The following is a 24,060-nucleotide window of genomic DNA, read 5'->3' as shown; positions in this document are numbered from 1 at the left end:
GTCGGACGCTTAACCGACTGCGCCACCCAGGCGCCCCATAGTAGGATGCTTTTAGAATACCTGGCTAAGAAGGCCAGCAGCTTTGTATGCCTTTGTAGAATTCTGAATTCAGATTTTTGGCTCATGCCATCAAGTTTGAGTATCTCTCTCCTCCCATGTTCCCACAACCCCAACCCCCCAGGCCCCCCCATTCCTACACACATTAAATGGAGTATTCCCTACAGTCCCAAATTATGGGGTTTGTTTGTTTCGAGAGAGTGCAAGTGAGGAGAGGGGCAGAGGGAGAGAGAGCAAGAGAGAGAATCCTGAGAGTCTCCAGGCTTAGTGCAGAGCCCGACACAAGGCTCAATCCCACAACTCTGGGATCATGACCTGAGCTGAAATAAGAGTGGGACACTTGGGGCACCTGGGTGGCTCAGTCACTTAAGTGTCCAACTTTGGCTCAGGTCACGATCTCGCTGTCCATGGGTTCGAGCCCCATGTCAGACTCTGTGCTGACAGCTCAGAACCTGGAACCTGCTTCAGGCTCCCTATCTCTCTGCCTCTCCCACATTCCTCTGTCTCTCTCTCAAAAAAAAAAAAAAAAAAAAAAAAAAAAGTGGGACACTCAAACAACTGAGCCACCCAGGCACCCCTGTTCAGTTTAGAAAGAAGAAAAATCCATGTTCCCACTACACAAAAACAACTATCATTAGAATATTTGTATTTCTTCATAGTTTTTTACCTTAATCATTCTCCTAGTTTAGACGGTTAAGCTATTTCTGATCTATCCTCTCATGATTTTTTTGGTTTATTTCAAATGGCTTTTCCCACTTTTCTAATAAAGTGCCACACTCTGTGTGCACATATATGTTATATTTGATATTTGAATGAATAGAGGATAAGATGCTGGTTGTACTTTAAAATAAAAAAATTTTTCTTTTTTCTTCTCATTTAGCTGCCAAAATGGTATATTATTTAGATCCTTCTAGTCAGAAGCGAGCTATAGAGTTGGCAACAACACTTGATGAATCCCTCACTAACAGAAACCTCCAGGTAAAGTTTTTCATAATCTCTCTGAAGAATACCTCACTACTTTCTGTTTCTCTTTTCACAAAGAGAATACATTTACCAAATAATTGTTTTTTTGTTAATTATGCATATTATTCACCAAGCCATTATGAATCCACATCAGAAACTAACCCTATCTTAAATTTATTTAGGATTGTCTGTGTGTGCACATGCACAGTAGGCTACTTGGCCTTCAAGAACTAGTTCCACATCTTTATTTAAAATACTTTTTCTAGGAATCTGTTTTAGTAAAATTTTATATATATATATATATATATATATATATATATATATATATATATATATATATATATATATATTCATTCCATAGTTAATTTTAGATTTTGGTTCATTCCTGTCTCTACATTTCTGACCAAGCAGTAGTCTCAGTGAAGATTCTGACATATTTAAGATGTACATACCAGGGATCAAATCAAAACACTCATTTTATAATTTGTACCTTGAAATATAAAAGATACATGGATATGTTTTGCAAGATACTGATTTTAGTTTAGCCTAAAAACAAAGGACATAGCGCTACTTCCTATGATAATTGGCCAGATAAAGCATTTGATATAGTCCTTTAATAGCAAATGAAGGAACACTTTTAAGAAAGAAACATTTGACTTATTGATTGCTAATTAATACATCATTTAGATTATAACATTTCTAGACTGGCAAAGTTTGTTGGATACTATATATCTGCAAACTACATGTTTTCCAAGTGAAAAGATAAAGAAAACATGAGGAATGTAAGTTAACATGCATCATTTGAAAATCTAAGAATATCTCCCAAGGGGTTTGGTTCAAACAGTTACCAATTTTCATGAACAGATTTTTCTTGCATATATGCCCTTTGGTTTGAGACCCTCCCTTTCCTCTCAGTGGACAAACCTTTAATTAATACAGAGCTGAAAAGCAATGTTTGATACCACCAGCTGTCTCTAAGCCTCTTAAAGAAAAAAAAAAAAACTAAAGAGCTTAAGTTCAATACCTGACATTAGCGTGGAAAAGTTGACATTTATACACAGAGCCTGCCTGGGTTGAGGCATAGTTGCCACCTGGGGTCAAACACTTGCTGAGAGTGAGTGTGTCTTTAAATGTAGCCGCTGCATATCTTGCTTGCCCCACATTAGTCCTGGTCCTGTTTATAAATTCGTCCTTTGTATAAGCCCTGCGATTCTGAAGAAACTATTTCTTAGGGATTGAATATGTGGGGATAGAATGCTTTCTGTGTCTTCAATATGTACATTTGCCTTTTGCTTAGAAAATGTGTTGATAATGAAATGTCTAATGAATTCACAGTAAAAAACTTTCTTTTTGTTTTTGGACAAGTTATAATATTACCTTTTCTCTTTCTTTAGACATGTATGGAGGTATTAGAAGCCTTGTGTGATGGTAGCCTAGGAGACTGTAAAGAAGCTGCTGAAGTTTATAGAGCAAATTGTCATAAGCTTTTCCCTTATGCTTTGGCTTTCATGCCTCCTGGATATGAAGAGGATATGAAGATCACAGTTAATGGAGATAGCTCTGCAGAAACTGAAGAACTGGCCAATGAAATCTGAACATCATTAAACAAGCAAATGGAATGACTTTGGACCATATCTAGTGTATAATATTTTTGTCACGCACCTGCTGCATTGCTCTAACTTACACAGAATGAGAAGAGTAAATGTTCTTGCCTTCAAATAGTGTTTTACGTTTTTTATCCTGCTGAAAAGTATATATAAAATATCTAACGTATTACAGGATATAGGTTCAGTTTCTTAAAAAATTAAAAGCTGCTAAAATTGAGGGATTAAAAAAAAGATACCTTATTCTATTCCTACCTACCCACCCATGTTTTTTAACTAATTTATATAAAATCTGGAGGCTGTTACAGCTAACAAAGCAGGTGTGTGGCAGAAATATTACTTTAAAATTTGTCTTGTGAGATTTTACTATATCTCAGACAGCATAAATGCTGTTTTAGCACTGGATTCTTTCACTGAGCACAAAGAGTTGTTGGGGCTTTAGCATCTGACTGATTTTGTTACGGGGTTGATTCTGACCATAGGAAGTATGCAATGTGAATCACTATTTACAGAGAAACCTACAACAGATGCTTGATGTTGTAGAAGCTGGGACATATAGATACCAAGCAGAATTTCTAAGAAACCTAGAGGGTGTTCAATATGCTTGTTGTGTTTCCAAAATTCACTGTACATGATCAGTTTGGTGTTCTTGTACCACAGTTTTTAACTGAAGGAACCAGTTGGAACAATCTCAATTTTAACTAAAACTTGAAGAACTAAAATAGCAATGCAAACCTTTCAGCATTGTTTTGGCCAAACTTGTTAAAACTGTAATGCAAGAACCAAATGCACTGTGATGTGGCACCAACTAATTAGCACGCATGAATTTTTTCACCCAAGAGTGAAAAAAGAAAATCTACCATGGCTTGAAGTTAAAGAGCAGAACTCCTGACTACCATTCTATGACTGATCAAGAGACTAATAGTTAAAAACCTCAGCAGGCCTTGTTCACGATATGCAGAAAAAAAGTGCTGCAGTTTAGATACCTCTGGAATTTTTCCACAGTGTCACAGGTTTGTAATACTTGAAGCCCTACATTTCTAAGAATATATTTCTTGCTCAGTTGTTTCAGGCAAGCCCAAGACTTTGTAATTTTTAAAGGGCCCAAGATTTTTTTTTTTTCAATAACAGACCAGCTTCTTTTTCCTGCAGTTACAGATGTAATTTCCTTTTTGTTGTCAAACATAAGGTACCAAATATGATGCAATAAATTGTTTTGAAAAACAGTTGTGTGAATATTTCAACTAATCTGTGTTGGGCTTCTGTGAAAATACACAGGTGGAAACAGAGGTGCAAGCCAGAGGCAATGTAACGTGCTGTAAAATGAGCGCAGATGGTTGCGTTCGCTGCGGGCCGAGTGCCGGTGTCAGGGGACTCCGTAATGCAGGTGTAGTGCTGCTCCTGCATGAACCTTTCCTTGAGGGCGAGGATGGTGGCAGGTACTATGAATGTAATTCCTAATTTCCTAATTTGAAAGGAAACTGAGAACTGCGATTTTGATGGAGAGACTGAGCCTTACGATGATAAACCTGTATACTGAGAACTGGCCTCAGGCTCAATATCCTCGTTGCGTTTGCAAGATCTGAGCAAATAAGATTAAGTAAAATGAATCAATTGTATATATGATTGATCTCTTTGTGGTACTTTTAGTTTCTAGGGCATATATTCTAAAGGGAATTTTCAGGAGACCTGATCCTTCTACTGATTGAACAGTTGTGCTAAACTCAACCTTTCATAGTACGTGGCCTGCATTCTGCGTCCCGGTCTAACGATTTAGTGATGTAAAGAGAAGTACAAGCCGAACTCCAGTGCTTTGTTCCGTTTTATTAACTGGCCCTGTCTCAGGAACATCTTCACAGATGGCAAACAACAAACAAAAAAAACCCCACCACCACCACAAACTTTTTTTCAACTTCTCCTATGAGTGGCAACCGAAGTTCTCATTGTTGGGAAAGAACACTAGTGCTACCTCTGCCACTACTGAGGTGTTGGGAGGAGGCACCAGCCATACGATAGGGGGTGTTTATGTGTGAATTCTGTTTCAACTCTACTGTATATTGAAATGAAGTTCATATATTTGTCTTGACAATGTTCAACTGATGTAGACTGTCTTAGAATGAAAATTCGTAAATACTCAGAACTCTTGATGCAGATTCCACCCGTGAGGAGCTAAAATTCCTAACATGTATATTGTACTCCGACCCAATTTTACTGGAACTATTGAATAAATATTTTATTTTCTTTCAGGTTTACTTGATAGTGGATACATTGTCTGGTGTCAGAGGACCTTGACAGGGTTCATTTTATGTCCAGACAGCACCCCCGAAACATTGTACTGTACTGTCTTGCTCTGAGTAGTATCGACTGGATCATCCCACATTTGCCTCATTCACTCTATTAATTCCAAATGATACTGTGGGGGGAAACAGGGTTAGAAAAACAAGTGGGAAAAAAATGCAGTGATGTTGTATTCTAAACAAGTGCCTTATGTTTATTGCTGAGAACTGGTGTTAACAACCCTTTTCAGAAGAAAGGGTCCCTTGACCTGTATTAACATAGGAAAGTAAAGTTATTTTTGTTTTTCTTTATATTTACTACTCTTGTCATTTCTCATTTAAAAATTAAGATCTGACCAGGTTAGTTTACTCAGCTTTAATTAGATAGTTGAGTCCTACGTTTTCAACATTTTTCTGTATTTACGATGCACAAAAATAAAGCGTGATCTCTACTAGCATGGCTAAAAGTAGTCCCAGTATTAGTGAATAGCTTTTCTGTGGGTTTTATGAGGCCTTTGTCTTTCAGGGGTGTTTGTACTCCACGGTGTGCTGCTGTTAGGGCTGTGAGACGAAGGCTATGATTGTAAGAGGCCAGACAAGCATGGTCTAGTTTCAGGTAGGTGACGATAAATTCAGGGAAGTCTCTGTCCTGCACAGTTTGTAGGAATATTTCAGTTGCCATGTGTAGCATCTGTTTGGGACAGGTAAAAAAGTGAAGTGTTGAATTTTCCTACAAGACACACACACACACACACACACACACACACACACACACACACACGTCTTACTAATTACTAGCCTTAAATTTTGAAATAACTCTTACTAAGAGAATGGAAAGAAAGACCAACCTGTCCAGTGGAAGGTAGGCTTCCTGTTCAGCTCATGCTACACTCCTTTAAGTTACAGGCAAGGTTTCTTGATGCCATTCAATCCACTGCCAAACCTACATTAAAAACAGTCGCATGAAATGGCTGTGTTGCCCCACAGGGAGCTGAAACCTTAAGTTTTGTTCCAATTTGGAAGATTAGAAATCTCACTATTTATAGCAATAAGACATTTTTGCAAAAGGTTATTTATTGAAGTGTACTTTTTTTTACCTTTTAGTATGCAACCTACAGGGTGGATGTCAAAAGGATTGGTAGTGTGCAGGAGATTCTGGAGAAAATGTTCACATTTCAGTAAAGGAGGAGATTATTTGTCGTGTACTTTAGGTTATACAGCTGATGTAACATTGCTACCTCCCCTCAAGACCTGCTTCTTTTATGATAACATAAAGATGGGCAGGAGGAAAGGGAGCAGTATGCGGTAGGAAAGCAGGTCTTAAAGTTTCCAGCCTCTCCGTTTATCCAGTTGTCTTTGAAAGGACACCATCTTGGGATTGAAACCAGAAGAAAAAAAATGGTAGTTTAAATTAGAACTTGTATGAAATTGTCAACTATAGACAAGCTTAGTATCTTAAATGTTCAGTGCTCTTTATAGAGTTCTATACGCCAAAAACAGAATAGACTTGGTTTCGAGGTGGCTTTAGTGAAAGTGAAGTTGATACTTGGCAATCCGACAAGACTGGAAAGTAGTTGTTACAGCTTTTATATTAGACCTTTGTGTCTATTTTAACAGTCTCTTATTTCACACAAGTGGTACAGTTCTTAACTGAAATAATTGACCTTGATGAATATGTGATGAAAAGTTTCCTGTATGTTAAGATTCTGCTTTTGCTAAATCAGCTTGGCCTCAAGAAGTACAAATGATCCTCTTGTTTGGAAACAACATAGGAGCAAAGGGATTTCTGGAATATGATTTGGGTCCATAGCTTGCTTTCAGCTGATAATTACATTTCCCTTCTATATCTAGTTACTTGTGCGTTGTCTTAACAAACAAGAAGCCTTTCGCCATACCGTTCTGTGATATCTTTCCAGTCTACTATAGTTTCCTGAAGGGGTATCATGAACTTGCCCTTGTTTACTTTCATCTGTAGGTTTATCGGGTCCATATACCAGTGCTTGATGCTTCATCACACTTGAGATAGGCACTAGGTTTTCTAAAGTGCTCTTCCAAAACATTAGTGTTTTCTTTGTTAATGATGAATAATTAAGTTGGCCACCACTTTTCATCTTTCTTTCAAACTACTTGTTTTCCAGTAGTCAGACTGCTGGTTGATATCTTTAAAAATGAGAATGGAGCCATTTAAGAAGTAAATAGTAAATATCTCCCAGATCCTTTAAGTTCTGAACTCTGGAATGTGAAATACTAATTCTTCCTTTCATTAACTTAATAAAAAAATTTACTGTATATTAATAACAGTAATAGAAGTATTTAGAAACCTGTATTCAGCTAGCATTGTTTACTGTTAGCATAATTTGTTTAGATGTTCACTGAGGAGGACCTCAGAAGCCACCTGTTTAACTTGTGATTTTTGTTTAGAACTTAAAAGTTTTATTTCAAGAGCCTACTTGTTATTTCAAGCATTCCATTGCACTTAGCATTTTTCATTCACCTGCTAGGATGCTTTTTACTTGAGAGAAATGTCTAAATACAGTATGAAGTTAAATGACTAATGCTTTGTTCAGACTCCTGTAAATCCATTTCTAATGTATGAAATCTTAAGGATTTACACTGGGTACATTTTAGTATGGGGGTATAATAACTAGGGCAGTACATAGTAGGTATTCAAATCCTTGTTAAATTTGCTGTGAATATTAATATTGCCCTACAGATTGTAGAAAACAGCAATAAAGTACTGTTAACTTTCAGGTCACCTACAAAGGCTCACAAATTTTTTATCCCGTACCTGTGACTTAAGAGTATTCTCATTCATCCTTCCCCCTGTGCCTCTCTGTTGGTCTCAGGAATTTCCTCAAAATACCACAGACCCATTATGTTTTTACTTCGGTTGAATACATCTCTCACATCTAATTTTTGCTTTTTTCCTATAGTTTGTCAGTGGAATGGTTGTGACTGGCCTTGTAGGAAGCAAGATGAGTGGGACCATTCTCTAACTTTTTCAGTTGCCTGGTCATTGTTGCATAAGTTGCGAGTAAATCTACTCACATCCTTCGTGTCTTTAGCAACCAGCCACCCACCTAAACATCACATCAGTGGAATTAAGTCACTACAGAGATTGTCATTCAGTAGTTGCTTTTCATCTTTCAAATAGTATGAGGAGACAGATGACACACACACCAACCACCTACCTACAAGGCTCTGTTGTCTACAGCCTAGTCTCTCCACTTTTAATCCTTACAACTAAGGAGACACTGGGTTAGGATCTGCAATGGTTATTTTTAGACACATGACCTACAGCCAGTGTTCACAGCCAACAGCTGTGGTCCACAGTTGATCTTTATTTAGGATAGGCAATGGAATCCTTTCAAGACATAAATTTAACCCTGTTTATTAGAATCCCAGGAGAGCTATTTGAAAGACAACCTTCTCAATGGCGGGGCCATTCGGATTTGAATGATCTGGTGTCGGGCCAGGTGCTGATGGTCTGGTCGGCTTCTCTTCCGACCACCCCCCATCCCCAGGTGCATCCTGGTTGGGGTGCATCCAAAGTTGAGGCCCACTGTCCTTGATGAAATTTAAAGTATTTTATAGTATTGAGTTTTTTCCTCAAATTGAAGAGGGAAGCAACTATGTAAGTGCAAAAAGATGAACTTTTCCCCATCTTACATTAAGGAGAAAACTTCTTGAACTTTCTGTCCAGAGCTTTCTGATTGTTTTCAGAGTCCATTCTTTGCTTAAATCATGCTGCTGTTCTACTACCTGAGATGCTGGTATTCAAAGAGAAAAAAGTCATGGTTTTATTGGATGTCATGGTAACTTGTCTCCACTGAAGCAACTTTTAAAATATAATTGCCATGGATAGATAGATGCTTGAGTTTTTGAGTGGATGAGTACCAAAGCAAAGCATGGACATGGCAGGGTTTTAAATAAGAATGGGTGCAAGGTATTACTCCCTGGAAAGCCACACATGCCTACCCTGCAATCAAATACGTATGTTTTTTTTCTCCCTAGTTTTACATAAACAAGTGAATTACATATCTCATGTAAAAGGAGCCATGATTCTAGGACAGACAGAATTCAAAGCTAAGTGTTGGCCTGTTAGTGTAGAACCTGGAAAGGAGATTTACATATTACACAATCCTGTGTCAAACCAAAACTTGCTCTGTGAGATCTGAAATAACATCTGTGTAGATCTCCCAAATCTTTCTAATCCAGTATTTTTCTTTAATAGAATAGGAATTGTTTTACAGACAATCATCAGTTCTGTCTAGCTTGTTCTTGGCTGGTTAGAGGATTTGATAAATGAATCTGGTTGTTTTGATACTGTTCATTGTCATTCTTGATTGCGTAGAGATGGATGATCTTCCCTCACCTTTGCAAAACTGTGAAGTCTAAATTGTTTTAGCCTCTTTCCACAGAAGCCTGGCCTTAATGCTTTATGGTTACTTTCCTCTGACCCTTGTGACTAAGTGCCAAATTTCTGGCATAAATCCATTGTAGCTTGGTAACGACAGTAGCGTGATGTAGTTGAAAACATAAGCTTTTCCCAAGGACAGGTGCCTGAGGAAAGTTAATAAGAATTTTTAGTTCATAGTTGTTGGATTAAGTAACGCACATACTGTATAGAAAGTGATTACCACAAGACCTGACACATAGTAAGTGTTCATTACAAATACCAGCATTTGCAAAAGGATGTTCTTTCCTGTTTGTCAATATTCAACTTGGTTATCCTTATTTGTTGACTCAAGTACAGGAAAATCGTTGATCATCTTTTCCTAGGTACTAACAGCTCAATTTTTCCCCCTAGTATTTTACTTTACACTTGTGAGAACTTTACATTGTTTTCCCTTTTCTCATAGTAGAGAAAAACACCTGTAATACCTCCATCCTCCATGATCATTTTGACTTTTACTAGTGTTAGCAAAGTTGGCAGATTGATGCTTGCTGTTTAAAGCTATTTAGGAGATGTGATATTAGGCCAGTCCCAGTGTCCTTCCTTCCATCCATCTGGTAGTTAATGAATGCCTGTCACATTTTTTACGGGCTAGTGAAAGAGACAGACAAATCAAGAAATGAGTGCAGCAGTGGTTTATAACCCCCCTAGGAGTTGGTACACATTTCTGTTTGGATGGACTAAGATAAGTTTAACAGAATGCTCACTTGAGTTTGGAAAGAGAAAAACCAGTTTCCTAGACAGATAGAAGGTAGCATGTACCTAAAGGCACAGATACATGAAACATGTATTCAGGGACCATGTAAACTAGTGTGAATAGAATCTGGGAAATGAGGCTGGGGATCAGAATAAGGAGTGTTAGATGACTTACTAAAAGATTGGATTTGGCTTTGTATAAGCAAAGGAGAGTTATGGAAGAAATAGGGAAGGATAAGTGAGAGAATTCTATTAATATGATGAGGATGGGGAACAAGATTGGAAGCTTGCTTCCAATCATCAGAACTAGTAATATGACTCAAGCTGAGCTAATAATAGCCATCATTGAGCTTTTGCTATGTGCCAGGCAATGTAGTAAGCACTTTGCATTTGTTAGCTGATATAATTCTTGAAGAGATCATTCCCATTTAACAGAAAACTTGATCATAGTTGCTTACGGTCACATAGGTTATTAGTGACAAAGATCTGCATTCAAGCCCAGGTGTGTCTAACTCCAAAGTGCTTGCTTCTGATGAATGTAACCTTTGGCAAAAAGTAGTAAGGACAACAACATTAAGTATGGGGAGGAGAGCAAGGATACAAAAGACGTTAAGAAGGTAGGACATAGGTCAGCTGATTTGTTGGAAGGCAGAAGGCAATGCAAGGAAAAGTAAAAGTTCATGATGTCCGTCCGGGGTTTGGATGTAAAACACTTTGCCTTGGACAGCATCATTAAACAGAGTTGGAAAAAAGAAATTGAGGGGAAAAAGATCTTTTCACAATGAATTATAGGCGTTTATAGGACATGTAAATCCCAGAAGATTAGTAGGCAGCTAGGCAGATGGGTCTGATGTTTAGAAGAGAGCTGACTTTTGTCGATCTTGAAGAGTTAGTTGTGAGTGGTGTGGCCTAGACAAGACTCACAGGGAAAAAACAAAGGTGATAACTCACAAATGCCAAGAGAAGCGGGTAGAGGAAGAGAAGCTAGCAAAAGAGACCAAGAAATAGTATTAGTTAAAAGAAAAAACTAGAAAATAATGCTACTGGGGAATCAAAGTTTTTCAAAGAGGAGGATCAACAGGGTCAAAATCAAGACACTGCGTCAAGGTGGTAACATTTTAGAAGGTCTGAATATCAAATGTTGGCAAGGAGGTTGGAAAACAACATAGGAACTCTCAGGCACTGTCTTCGGGAGTATAAATTGGTATAACTTATGAGGGCAGTTGGTAGTATTTATTTACTAAAATTAAACATGTGCATAGCCTTATGAACCAGCAATTCCACTAGGATATATATATACACACATATATATGCCCTGTAAACATTCCTTCATATTTGCCAGAGAGACATGCAAGAATGTTCATCACAGTATTGTTTATAATAATAAAATTTGGAAATAAAGTGTCTGTGACATAAGAATGGATAAGTTGTGCTATATTCATTTAATGGAATGCTGTACAGTTAAAATGAATAAGCCAGCATTAAGTGAATCAAATTACCCTCCAAAATGGTGGTTATTTAAAAAAAAAAAAAAAGGCAAGTTAAATGGCCTCATTTCTTGTATGGAAATTTTTTGATGTAAAACAATAGTGTGTGGTTTATGGATACATTTATTTAAAGTAAAGGGGTTTGTTAAAGTGTATTTTCAGAGAGAGAGAGAGAGAGAGAGAGAGCGAGAGCAGGGGAGGGGTAGAGGGCAAGAGAGAATCCCAAGTAGGCTCTGTACTGTCAGCACAGAGCCTGATGTGGGGCTCGACCCCAAGAAATGTGAGCTCATGACCTGAGCCAAAATCAGGAGTCAGATGTTCAACCAACTGAGCCATCCACGTGCCCTAAAGTAAAGGTTTCAAAGGGTGCCTGGCAAGCTCAGCCAGTGGAGCATGTGACTCTTAATATCGGGGTTGTGAGTTCAAGCCCCATGTTGGGTCAGCCAGTGGAGCATGTGACTCTTAATATCGGGGTTGGGAGTTCAAGCCCCATGTTGGGTATATTTTAAGATTTTAAAAATAAAATCTTAAAAAATAAATAAAGGCTTAAAAAACAGGTTTGGGAATTACAAAAACAAAATTCAGGACAGAGGTTCTCTTTATAGGAGGGAGAGGCACATTGGTAGCCTATAATTTTTATTTCTTAAAAAACATTTAAAAAAATTTTTTTTAAGTTTATTCATTTTTTGAGAGAGAGAGACAGAGTGTGATCAGGGGAGGGGCAGAAAGAGAGGAAGACACAGAATCCGAAGGAGATTCCAGGCTCTGTACTGACAGCACAAAGCCCGACGTGGGGATTGAACTCCCAAACCATGAGATCGTGACCTGAACTGAAGTCAGACACTTAACCAACTGAGCCACTCAGGAGCCCCTTAAAAAACATTCTTAAATGTGGCAAAATGTTAATTAAGATTTGATGTCTTTGTTAATTTTGGGTCTATATAGTATATTTTTTAAAAGTTAAAACAATAAACTATTATATTTTATACCCTACTAAAAAAAAATGGCTAGATAAAAATGCATCTGCAATTAAAACAAGGTTTTCTTGGGTTTGTATACTCTCCAAAATGACATGGTGTTTTTACTGATTTACCAAGAATGATGAGAGAATTAAGGGAAGTCCACCAGGATATGTGACACAACTTTTTAGGAGGAAAAGTGGCTCCAATGATATCTAAAACATTACTACCCTTTGTAATTTCCAAAGTGCTCGTATGTAGGTATTAATCCCTTCTTTATAGATGAAGGTATATCTCAGACATGTTAAATGACTTGCTAAAGGCACCCAGCTGGTAGTAGTGAGCGATGAGTTAGGTGTTCAGGTTACAGACCTGTAGATGTTAGAGCGGGAACTTGAACCCAAGTTTTTTGTTTCAAGGCAGGCTAAACTATGCTGTGTTCCTGGACCCTACTGTTTTGCCCAGAGAACTATTACTGAAGTTAAATGCTTTATGCTATTTAGAATTTTAGAAGAGGGGCGCCTGGGTGGCTCAGTCGGTTGGGCGTCCGACTCCAGCTCAGGTCACGATCTCACAGACCGTGAGTTCGAGCCCCGCGTCGGGCTCTGCGCTGATGGCTCAAAGTCTGGAGCCTGCTTCCGGTTCTGTGTCTCCCTCTCTGTCTGCCCCTCCCCGTTCATGCTCTGTCTCTCTCTGTCTCAAAAATAAACGTAAAAAAAAAAAAAAAGTAGAATTTTAGAAGAAAGAATTGTTGAACTATGGATGTTTTCTAAACTATGCATTTTTATACAGTATTTGTATATATCCCTTTTGATATATACAACATACTTTAAGCTGACAGTTCTTTTTTTTTTTCCCCATAAACCCCTGTTATGCTGGCATTGGGATTTCCTCTTGCAATGAGGAACTACATCTTTAAGATGGTGAAGGTAAGTGTCTAAGATCATTTACCAATTCCATGAATTAGAAACTATCATCCGTCTCTCCCTTAAGTGAAATACAGCGTCCTGCGAAAGAAACTACTCTAGAAGATAAGATGCCAGTAGTAAAGTGGCCAAGAGCTGTATGTTATAGATGTATTGATTATCAGAAACTGCCAAGCTTTCTTGCTAAAGTATTATAATTAGAAGCCAAGAAAGTAGGGTCTATCTGTTCTTACCTTTCATCCAAACCACCATATTCTACTTTAGGCCAAAGAGTGAGTTCTCCTAAGTAAAATGAGGGAAAACATTACCATTCTTGAAAACTATTATAAACCCACAAATTCTAACGTTTGTTAGATTTTGCCATGAGGAGGTCCTTCATCAACTTGGTAATAACAGTTTCCACAGAGCAGTGGGAATTAAAGCCAGGGAACAAGTTAAACAAATGGGAGATCAAGACCTAGATTTCAAGAGAATGTCACTTTTTCAAGATGCTTTGGAGATTAAGGTGGAAAGGAGAGATGGAGGGCAGAAACCAGAAGGAAATAAGGGTAAAACAAAGGGTCATGACAGTTGACAGATCTGAGCATGATTGTAATTTGAATGAAAAAGAACTTGTAGAGAAGGAGAGGGAAAATTGGTGGAGCCAGACCAGGCCCCAAAGGAGACAGAAAAGGTGGGCCTTGAAAAAAAATACCTTTTCTCAGAAACTAAGGGAATAAGGGAATGGTTATAAATAAATTTATAGCTGTGAGAGGAGAGGTTTTTTTACTATCTGGCTTCAATATTTTTTGTGAAGTAGGAAAATAGCTGATGTAATTTGTGGAGTGGGAGGGAGTAAAAAAGGGATTTGAAGGGAATGGAGACAGTCTGGAATAGACAGTAGATTAAAAACAAAGGCATTAATCGTGGTGTTAACCACCAAACTGAGTTTGGAAATCATGAAAGTATAGTGGCTTTATGATTATTTCTAGCATCTCAGCTGAATGGCTTATAGGCCAGGCATATTATAGGACTGATCCAGAATTGTGAGTTGGATGACAGAGGAGAAAGACAAGGATGAAGGGGATTGAGGGCACTGATGCTAGGCAGAATATAGCACTGTTCTAGGAATGTGATTTGGAAGAAATACCAGGAAAGGAAAAAAAAAAAAAAAAAATGGAAGGGGATTGAAAACATTGGTGAGAGTGTAGGTCATGTGACCAATTAAGAGATTTAGGCCAGATATGGAAATGGGACCAAGAATAAATTGGCAGAAAAAGCAGTCTTACAGGAATAGAGCTCTCGATGAGATTCTGGGTCGGGCATACTGGAGGTAATATGAGTGGAAAGAGAAGGATATTGCAATCAGTCAGAGCTACTCTATAACAAAGTAGAGAGCATGGCCAAGGGAATGGGTTGAAGTGGCCTTGGAACTGTGATTCTTGGGTGTTTGACAGACCATCCACAGGAATGTTGAAATACCTTAGGAAATGAGGAAGTAAATTGAGATTTAAAGGCTTAACATGATCCAGGTATAATGTTATTGTGGGGGAATGACCTGGGGGTCAAGGGATATTAGGGACAAAAGAAGGTAAAAGGTGGCAAAATTGGATGGAATGAACTTCAAAGGAATGAAGGTTTTTACAGGAAAGTGAAATGTTTTAAAAGGGACTATGGGACAAAATACCAATACCAATTCTGAGCCTTGTGATATGTAGAATTTGAGGAAACAGCAAAGGAAGCAAGATCTTTGAGAAAGAGATCAAGGAAATAGAAGACATGTTCATTTAAAAAGCTGAGGGTATAGGTGAGTTTGTTTATAGTGAAATAGGTTGCCAAAGCCCACCCTGGATAGGGTTGAAGGAGGGTATTGTGGGAAAGGTGAGGGTGAGGCCTCAAGAGGGAATGCTGTCAGGTACACAGCAGTTGGGAGACAAGAAATGAGAGGAAGGTGATGGATCGGTGAGAGGGTTGTCTTCTGAACAGTGAACAGGGACGAAGTTTGGATGGAGCTATAGTTTCTCAGCTTTTGGCCCTGTTGTTTTAAACAGAACTGATAAATTGGTGGTCCCAGGCAATGTCTGAACTTATCTTTGTAGAAATGTTTCTAGATTCATGGTGTGGCGGTAATTGCTGGATCCTTCCAGAACTGCTGTGCAAAATGCTGAGTGTGGTAGTATATGGTCTAATCTCTGCCTGACTTCCTTATGGTTTAAGACATGCAGCTATTGATTTGCCACTCTCTGGCAGGCATGGCATGCAGCAGGCATCCCAGAAGACAGAGCGCAAGGACTTTTCTCCATAGCACTGCACCTCTTTAGCGTAAGGGCCAGTGTTTGTGCTTCACATAAGATGCAATCCCTTCTTTTCTGTTTTTGCAAAAATATAGCTTTCATTCTATCAGTCTTTTGGAGAGTATGATACGGTGGAAAAAGCATGGTCTCTTACAGACTTGGTTCTGAATCCTGGAAGCTTATTGGGCAATTTATTTAACTTTTGAGTCTTAATACATCATGGTTATTATAATAATAGACTTTGTATATAAAGTACCTGAGGCAAAAAGTACTCAATAACATTTCTCCCATTATTAATTATTTCATAAAAGTCTTATTAAAGACCCCACCACTGTACTAAGTCCTGGAAATCTAATGATGAATATGACATGATCCCTGTCTTAAGATCCTTACAGTTCATGGGGTGCCTGGGTGGCTCAGTCAGTTAAGTGTCCGACTTTGGGTCAGGTCATGATCTTGCGGTCCACAGGTTTGAGCCCTGCATCGGGCTCTTTGTTGGCAGGCCTGGAGCCTGCTTCAGATTCTGTGTCTCCCTCGCTCTCTGCCCCTTCCCCGCTCACACTATGTCTCTCTTTCTCTCTCTGAAAAATACATAAACATTAAAAAAAAAATTAAAGATCCTTACAGTTCAGGGGCATCTGGGTGGTTCACAGCCCATTAAGCGTCCAACTCTTGCTTTCGGCTCAGGTCATGATCTCATGGTTTGTGACATTGATCCCCATGTGGGGCTCTGTGTTAATAGCGTGGAGCCTGCTTGGGATTCATTCTCATTCTCTCCCTCTCTCTCTCTCTCTCTCTCTCTCTCTCTCTCTGTCCCTCCCTCCCTCCCAAAATAAATAAATATTAAGAAAAAGAGAAAAAGGATCTTTACAGTTCAGTGCTCACTTTGGCAGCACATATACTAAAATCAGAGCGATACAGGGAAGATTAGCATGGCCTCTGCATAAGGATGACATGAAAATTCATGAAGCTTCCATATTTTTTATGCTAAGCAAAATAAATCTGAGAAAGACAAATACCATATGATTTCACTTATATATGGAATTTGAGAAACAAAATAGATGAACGTAAGGGAAAGAAAAAAAAAAGGAAGCAAACTATATGAGACTCTTAACTATAGAGAACAAACAGTTGCTGGAGGGAGGTGGGCAGGGGATGGGCTAAATGGGTAATGGGTATTAAGGAAGACACTTGTGTTGAGCACTGGGTGTTATACGTAAGTGACGAGTCACTAAATTCTACTCCTGAAACCAATATTGTACTATATGGTAACTAGCTACAATTTTTAAAAAATTGTTAATGTTTGTTTATTTTGAGGGAGGGAGGGAGAGACAGAGACTGAGTGGGAGAGGGACAGAGACAGAGAGGGAGACACAGAATCCGAAGCAGGCTCCAGGCTCTGAGCTGTTGGCACAGAGCCTGACGCAAGGCTCAAACCCACGAACTGCGAGATCATGACCTGAGTGGAAGTCGGACGCTCAACCGACTGAGCCACTCAGGTGCCCCTAACTAGAATTTAAATAAAAACTTGAAACAAAAAAGATCCTTACAGTTCAGTAAAAAGTGAGACAAAGATAAATATACTCAATGACAGATGAGGAGTGCCTTGATAGATGCATAGATGGAAAACAGTGGCAGCCCAAGGGAGCAATCAGGCAGGCTGCCTGCCTGAGGTAGATTGAGAAGGCAGGGAGTCTTCCTGGCTATTTCTTCTGTTTTCTCTGTTTATTTTCCTTCCACTCTATGTGCATGTCTATTTCCATTCTATGCCCATTTCCTGAAATATATCCAAGTGTGCTTTTGTTTACTCCCATGATATCAGTGCTGAAGAGTTCCAGGTCTCTCTACTGAACATTACCCCATACATCCAGTTGCCAAATGCATATATATTCTTGGGTATACCGTGAGTCCTCCAGCTCAACAGGAGCTAAAATTGAATTTTATAGTCTTTTCCTCAAAACCTGCTCCTGCACTTTTTGGGTGCCGCCATCCACTCAGTTGTCAACTCAGCAACATCTTTATTGTTTTGCTCTTCCTAATTCTCCACAGTTAGTGTTCAGCAAGTCACATTAATTATATCTGCAAGACATCTTTCAAGTGCACCCACTTCACTTCCATGTTTATAACCCTAGTTTAATATCATCTCTTCCTGAATTACTCCAACAACTTTTATTTGGTCTTCCTGCCTCTAATCTTATCTCCTTTTAATCTATTCTCCATACTGCAACCAGAATATTATTTCTAAAATACAAATCTAATTATTTCATTCTTTGGCTTAAAATCCTTCAGAAGCTTCCCATTGCTTCTAGAATAAAATAGTTGGCAGGGCACTGCAGTCTCATGTTGCCTTACTTCCAACCTCATCATTTCATCACTGTCATCCTCTTACTTAATGTATCCACCAGATAAACTTGCTTCCACTGGTGTTCCCTAAACCCCAGCTGCTCCACTGCTCTTCTGAGCTTACATCATTTCTGTACCCCTGCCCCCAGAGCACCCAGTACAGTGTATTAAAATGCCTAGTTGTTTGTTTCCCTGACTAGAATAATCTCCTCAGGGCAGAGACCAAGTTGTTTTATTTTTGTTTTCCGTGTGTGTGTGTGTGTGTGTGTGTGTGTGTGTCTGTGTGTGTGTGTAATACAGGGGAGCCTTTAAGATGAGGTGGTCATAGGATACACAATCACCTGCCTGTGACTGAGGCTGTAATGTAACTGATTTGGGCCTTATATGTGTTCTTTGAATAGCTCCATAAAAGAGAAATTAGGGGTGCCTGCATGGCTCAGTCAGTTAAGCGTCCAACTTTGGGTCAGGTCATGATCTCCAGGTTCGTGGGTTCGAGTCCTGCATCGGGCTCCGTGCTGACAGCTCAGAGCCTGGAGCCTGCTGTGGATACCGTGTCTCACTCTCTTGCACTTGTCTCTATCTCTCAAAAATAAATGAACATTAAAAATTTTTTTTAAAGAAATTAAACACCATCCAGATTATTTTATTTATTTTTCAGTTTATTTGTCTATTTGGAGAGAGACAGAGTGTGGGGGAGGGACAGAGAGAGCCTGACACAGGGCTCGAACTCATGAACTGTGAGATCATGACCCAAGCCAAAATTGAGAGTCAGACACTTAACCAGGTGCTCCCAGAATGTTTTAACAATATACTCAGTATTCAAAAACTAGGTAGCAATGCTGTCTCTATAGTTTACATCTAAAGGAAGATGTTGTTTAAAATTAAACTTTCTCTGTCAATGAATGGCCTGTTTTTATATTATTACATGAGGTAGTAACAGGACTATTTATTCCATTAACTACTTATACTCTGAATTTAAATATTCCCTAATATTTGTTCTCTAATAAAGTTAAGTAATTTCAATCTATAGAATAAGATATTGTGGGCCATTTTACCTTATGCAAGGTACTTACTCTTTTAACTATAATAGTGTATAACTAATTATACAAGTTCTTTTGTCTTTATCATCATGATTACCTTATATGGTCCAGAAATTAAAACACACACACACACACACACACACACACACACAGATCTTATTAAAACTTTACACTAATCTTTTACTCAGATTTGGCATAAAATGGTATAAAGGATGAAGTTGGTCCTTAAAGGGAAGTGCATTTTTTTAAGTTTATTTATTTATCTATTTTGAGAGAGAGAGGGAGAGAGAGAGTCCCAAGCAGGCTCGGCACAGAGTCCAATGTGGGGCTCAATCTCAAGAACCATGAGATCATGACCTAAGCCAAAATCAAGAGTTGGTTGCTTAACTGACTGACCCACCCAAGGCCCCCCCGGGAAGTGTTTTTTTTTTAACATAATTTTTTTGTCAAGTTAGCTAACATAGAGTATACAGTGTCCTCTTGGCTTTGGGAGTAGATTCCCATGATTCATCACTTACATACAACACCCAGTGCTTATCCCAACAAGTGCTCTCTTCAATGCCCATCACCCATTTTCCCTGCCCCCTACCCCTCCCACCATCAACCTTCAGTTTTTCTCTGTATTTAAGAGAAAATAATTGCATATTTAAAATGTACAATGGGTACATGTACACACCCATGAAATTGTCAGCACCAAGTAGTAAGCATATTCATCACTCCAGAAAGTTTCCTTATGCCTTTCTGTAATCCCTCTCTCCTACCCTTTCCAGCCTCCAGCTAAAGCTTTCTATAGCTATAGATTAGTTTGAATTTTCTAGAGGTTTATAAGTGACATCATACAGTATTTACTTTTTAAAATCTGATTTCTTTCACTCGGCATAATTATTTTGAGAGTCACTTTTGTTGCATATATCAATGGTTAATTCCTTTATATTTTGAGTACTATCCCTTTAGAGATGCTGTAGAAAAACCAATGTTGAGCTTTCTCCTGTTAGAGAAGAAATTATTATGAAGCATTTGGACTTCTTTTAAACAGTTAAATGAACCTTTCTGACCACATAAGGTTATTAGTCTGTATTAATGTTGTGCCTTGGGTACTCTTTCATTATTGCTCATGAACATTCGGTTAACTTTACAGACTATGTGGTCAAGAGGACCACATTGGCTGCTTACTGAAAACACGACCTTTGAAAGACAAAAGAAAGGGCCGCATTCCTTTCTTGTTGTACAAAGTCTTTCTCAAATAGAATATTGGCACATCATAATTAAAAAACTGGAAATCTACATGATCAACTAATCTTCAACAAAGCAGCAAAGGGTATCCAATGGGAAAAATACAGTTTTCATTAAAGAATGTTGGGAAAACTAGGCAGCAACATGCAGAAGAATGAAGCTGGACCACTTTCTAACACCATACACAAAAATAAACTCAAAATGGATAAAAGACCTGAAACCATAAAAATCCCAGAAGACAGCATAAACAGTAATTTGTCTGACATCAGCCATAGCATCATTTTTCTGGATATGTCTCCTGAGACAGAGGAAATAAAAAACAAAAATAAACTATTGAGACTACATCAAAATAAAAACCTTCTGCACAGTGAAGGAAACAGACAAAAGTAAAAGGCAACTTACTGAATGGGAAAAGATTTTTTTCAAACAACATATCCAATAAAGGTTTAGTATCCAAAATATACAAAGAACTAATACAACTTAACACCCAAAAAACAAATAATCCAATTAAAAAATGGGCAGAAGGCATGAACAGATATTTCCCCAAAGAATACATGGCTAACAGACGCATGGAAAGATGCTCAATAACCCTCATCATCAGGGAAATACAAATCAAAACTATAATGAGATATCACACCTGTGAGAATGGCTAAAATCAATAACATAAGAAACAACAAGCATTGGCAAGGATGTGGAGAAAAAGGAATCCTCTTGAAGTGGTGGAAATGCAAAGTGGTGCAGCCACTGTAGAAAAGAGTATGGAGGTTCCTCAAAAAGATAAAAATAGAAGTACCTTATGATCCAGTATTCACACTACTGGGTATCTACCCCCAAAATTCAAAAACACTAATTCAAAGGGATACATGCATTCCTATGTTTATAGTAGCATTATTTACAATAGCAAGTTATAAAAGCAGTCCAAGTGTCCATTGGATGATGAATGGATAAAGAAGCTGTGCTAAGTATATATAAAAATGGAATATTATTCAACCATGAAAAAGAGCAAAATCTTGCCATTTGCAACAGTATGGATGGAGCTAGAGAGTATAATACTAAGCGAAATAAGTCTGTCAGAGAAACACAAATACAATATGATTTCATCCATATGTGGAATTTAAGAAATAAATGAGCAAAGGGAAAAAAAGACTAACCAAGAAACAGACTCTTAACTATAGAGAACAAACTGATTATTACCAGAGGGACTCCATGCTGGGCGTGAAACCTACTTAGAAAAAAATTTTGAAAAGGCAAATAATAAAATGAAATGATACATTAAAAAAAAGCTGGAAAACTTTTACATTTATCTATGCACAAACAAATAAAAGATTTTCACCATTCTATAAACATTCCTATGCTTTCCCATGCCAAGCCTTTTCTCATACTTCCTATTCTTCTGAATATTCTTTCCTCTATTACCAACTAAGCCAGTTCTGCCCATTTTTTAAGATTTTTCTCAGCTAAGTAGAATTTCTTTTTTCTCTGATCTTTCATAGCACATTCCATCTTTCTTGTAGCCATTTTTATATGTGTGTTATCTTAAACTTTGAATATTTACCTTATTGTTTTTACTGTTACAGTTGAGCCTTGAACAAACATAGGTTTGAACTGTGCATGTCCACTTATATGCAAAATTAAAAAAATTTTTTTAAATGTTTATTTTATTTTTGAGAGAGAGAGAGAGAGACAGAGCACAAGTGGGGGAGGAGCAGAGAGAGAGGGAGACACAGAATCCGAGGCAGGTTCCAGGCTCTGAGATGTCAGCACAGAGCCCTACACTTGGCTCAAACCCACGAACAGTGAGGTCATGACCTGAGCCAAAATCATGAGTCAGACGCTTAACTGATTGAGCCACCCAGGTACCCCTACAGATTTTTTATAGTACAGGAGTGTAAATGTATTTTCTCTTCCTCATGATTTTCTTCTTTTCTCTAGCTTACTTTACTGTTAGAATACAGCATATAATCCATGACATACAAAATATATATTAACAAACTATGGTATCATTAAGGCTTCCTGTCAACATTGTAGGCTATTAGTAGTTATGTTTTGGGGGAGTCAAAAGTTACATCCGGAGTTTCGACTGTGTCGGGGCTGGCACTCCTAACCTCCATGTTGTTCAAGGTGAGAAGCTTTTTAAGGTTAGAAGTCAAGTTTATTCATCTTTAAATACACCCGCCATGGTGTATACTAAATGCCTTGTACATAGTCGGTACTTAATAAATATTTGTTGCATGAGTGAATGAATCTACCGGTAAGAAGCAGGAAAATTGTAAGTAGTTCCATGATTTGACTACTTGAGAATAGTGTTAAGATTTCAAAGGGAGCATTCATCGAACAATACGTTTGGAGCCATGCGAACTTTACACATGGCCCCACCAAAATTAGAAATCAGGATTGTTACCATGATTCTGTGCTCTACCATGTTCTAGGCTTGTAGTCTAAACATGAGAATGGGCGCTTTTGATATGTGAGGGGCATGTAGGATAAAAGAAATTCATCCAACATGAAATGGATCTTCATGCTTGGCACACACATCTGACATTAGTGGCATAGTCTAGCCTCATCTTACCTCTGCAATCCGATTTCCCACAATTCCTCTAGACAAAACTCTCTTCCAGCCAAACTGACTCATAGACCAACCTGTAAAATCTAAGCTTTTGCTCATTCCATTAACGTAGCATGGAATTCACCCTATAATTCCCATTCCTTTCCATAGCCCAACATATTTTTCACTTTCTTTGTGAAGCACCCCTTGCCACAGTGATTGATGCCCCCTTCCTAGAAGTTCAACTCCTATCTTACTATTCACATGAGAACATCTGATGTTTGTGACAACTCAAATTTGTTTTTAGTTCTTGATTTACTTGGCATTTTTATTTATAGAGATCTTTGCTCCCAAACTGGGTCGGGACCTGGGACCATGTATTTTTCTTATATCCTTCACTACCCTGGCCATAAAGCCTTGCACAAAGGAAAGCTCACTGAATATTTATTTATCTATCTATTTATTCATTTATTTTTGATGTTTATTTATTTTTGAGACAGAGTGCAAGCAGGAGAGGGGCAGAGAGAGAGGGAGAAAGAGGATCTGAAGTGGGCTCTGCGCTGACAGCAGAGAGCTCAATGTGGGGCTCGTGAACACCTCACACCCCTCATGTGTGAAACTCATGAACCTGAGACCATGACCTGAGCCGAAGGTGGAATGCTTAACTGACTGAACCAACCAGGTGACCCTCACTGAATATTTATTAAATGAATGAGTTTTATCTCAACTAGAAATATGTTATGAACACTTTATATATGCCCTTAATTTGATTAGCACAAGATGGATAATTTCCATAATCAAAACCAGCCTGTAAGGTAACAAAGAATGTGTATTTCCTTATGACTTGACATGATTTTTACATATGACCAGCTAATGGATTGCTCCAAGTAATAGTATATTATGTTAGACAACAGGAATAATGTGGCTAAAATGCAGGTTCAGGAACTCTGTTTTAGAAGTTTATCCACTGGTAATAAAGCTAGGGGAGATTAGTTCACACAAATGTCTGAATAAATTAGACTGCCGGCTTAAATGTATTAACTTACCACAAGAAAGGTCATCATACAGAGTGACTAATCCTCTTTAAACAAGTCTTAGGTCAGAAGATGTCTCAGTGAGCCAGAGTAAGAGACCAGAAAGTGCTCAATAAAAATCACCAGGTATTTCAATTTGCATTTTTGGACTATAGGAGCCTTACTGCT

General features: G+C 38.3%; 1 protein-coding gene, 1 long non-coding RNA gene and 1 other non-coding gene across 6 annotated transcripts in view; 2 read left to right on the top strand and 1 right to left on the bottom strand.

The window, feature by feature from the left end:
- Positions 1–3,850, top strand: part of NAA15 (N-alpha-acetyltransferase 15, NatA auxiliary subunit) — an 83,199-nt gene extending 79,349 nt beyond the window's left edge. For all 3 annotated transcript variants that reach the window (XM_023252791.2, XM_003984993.6, XM_019828951.3), the window contains exons 19-20: positions 938–1,035; positions 2,415–3,850. In XM_023252791.2, the coding sequence (XP_023108559.1) occupies positions 938–1,035; positions 2,415–2,615 (299 nt within the window). In that variant the 3' untranslated portion in view covers positions 2,616–3,850. The remainder of the gene's footprint in view (positions 1–937; positions 1,036–2,414) is intronic.
- LOC109498971 overlaps positions 3,184–24,060 on the bottom strand; it is a 39,818-nt gene continuing 18,941 nt past the window's right edge. For both annotated transcript variants that reach the window (XR_006596744.1, XR_006596743.1), the window contains one exon: positions 3,184–5,843. This is a non-coding gene — a long non-coding RNA (uncharacterized LOC109498971). The remainder of the gene's footprint in view (positions 5,844–24,060) is intronic.
- Positions 16,575–16,681, top strand: LOC111560273. Its single transcript, XR_002742031.1, has one exon. It is a non-coding gene; the product is annotated as a U6 spliceosomal RNA (small nuclear RNA).

This window comes from Felis catus, chromosome B1, assembly GCF_018350175.1.
Source record: "Felis catus isolate Fca126 chromosome B1, F.catus_Fca126_mat1.0, whole genome shotgun sequence".
Classification (NCBI taxonomy): domain Eukaryota; kingdom Metazoa; phylum Chordata; class Mammalia; order Carnivora; family Felidae; genus Felis; species Felis catus.
This window is presented reverse-complemented; position numbering and strand designations above follow the sequence as displayed.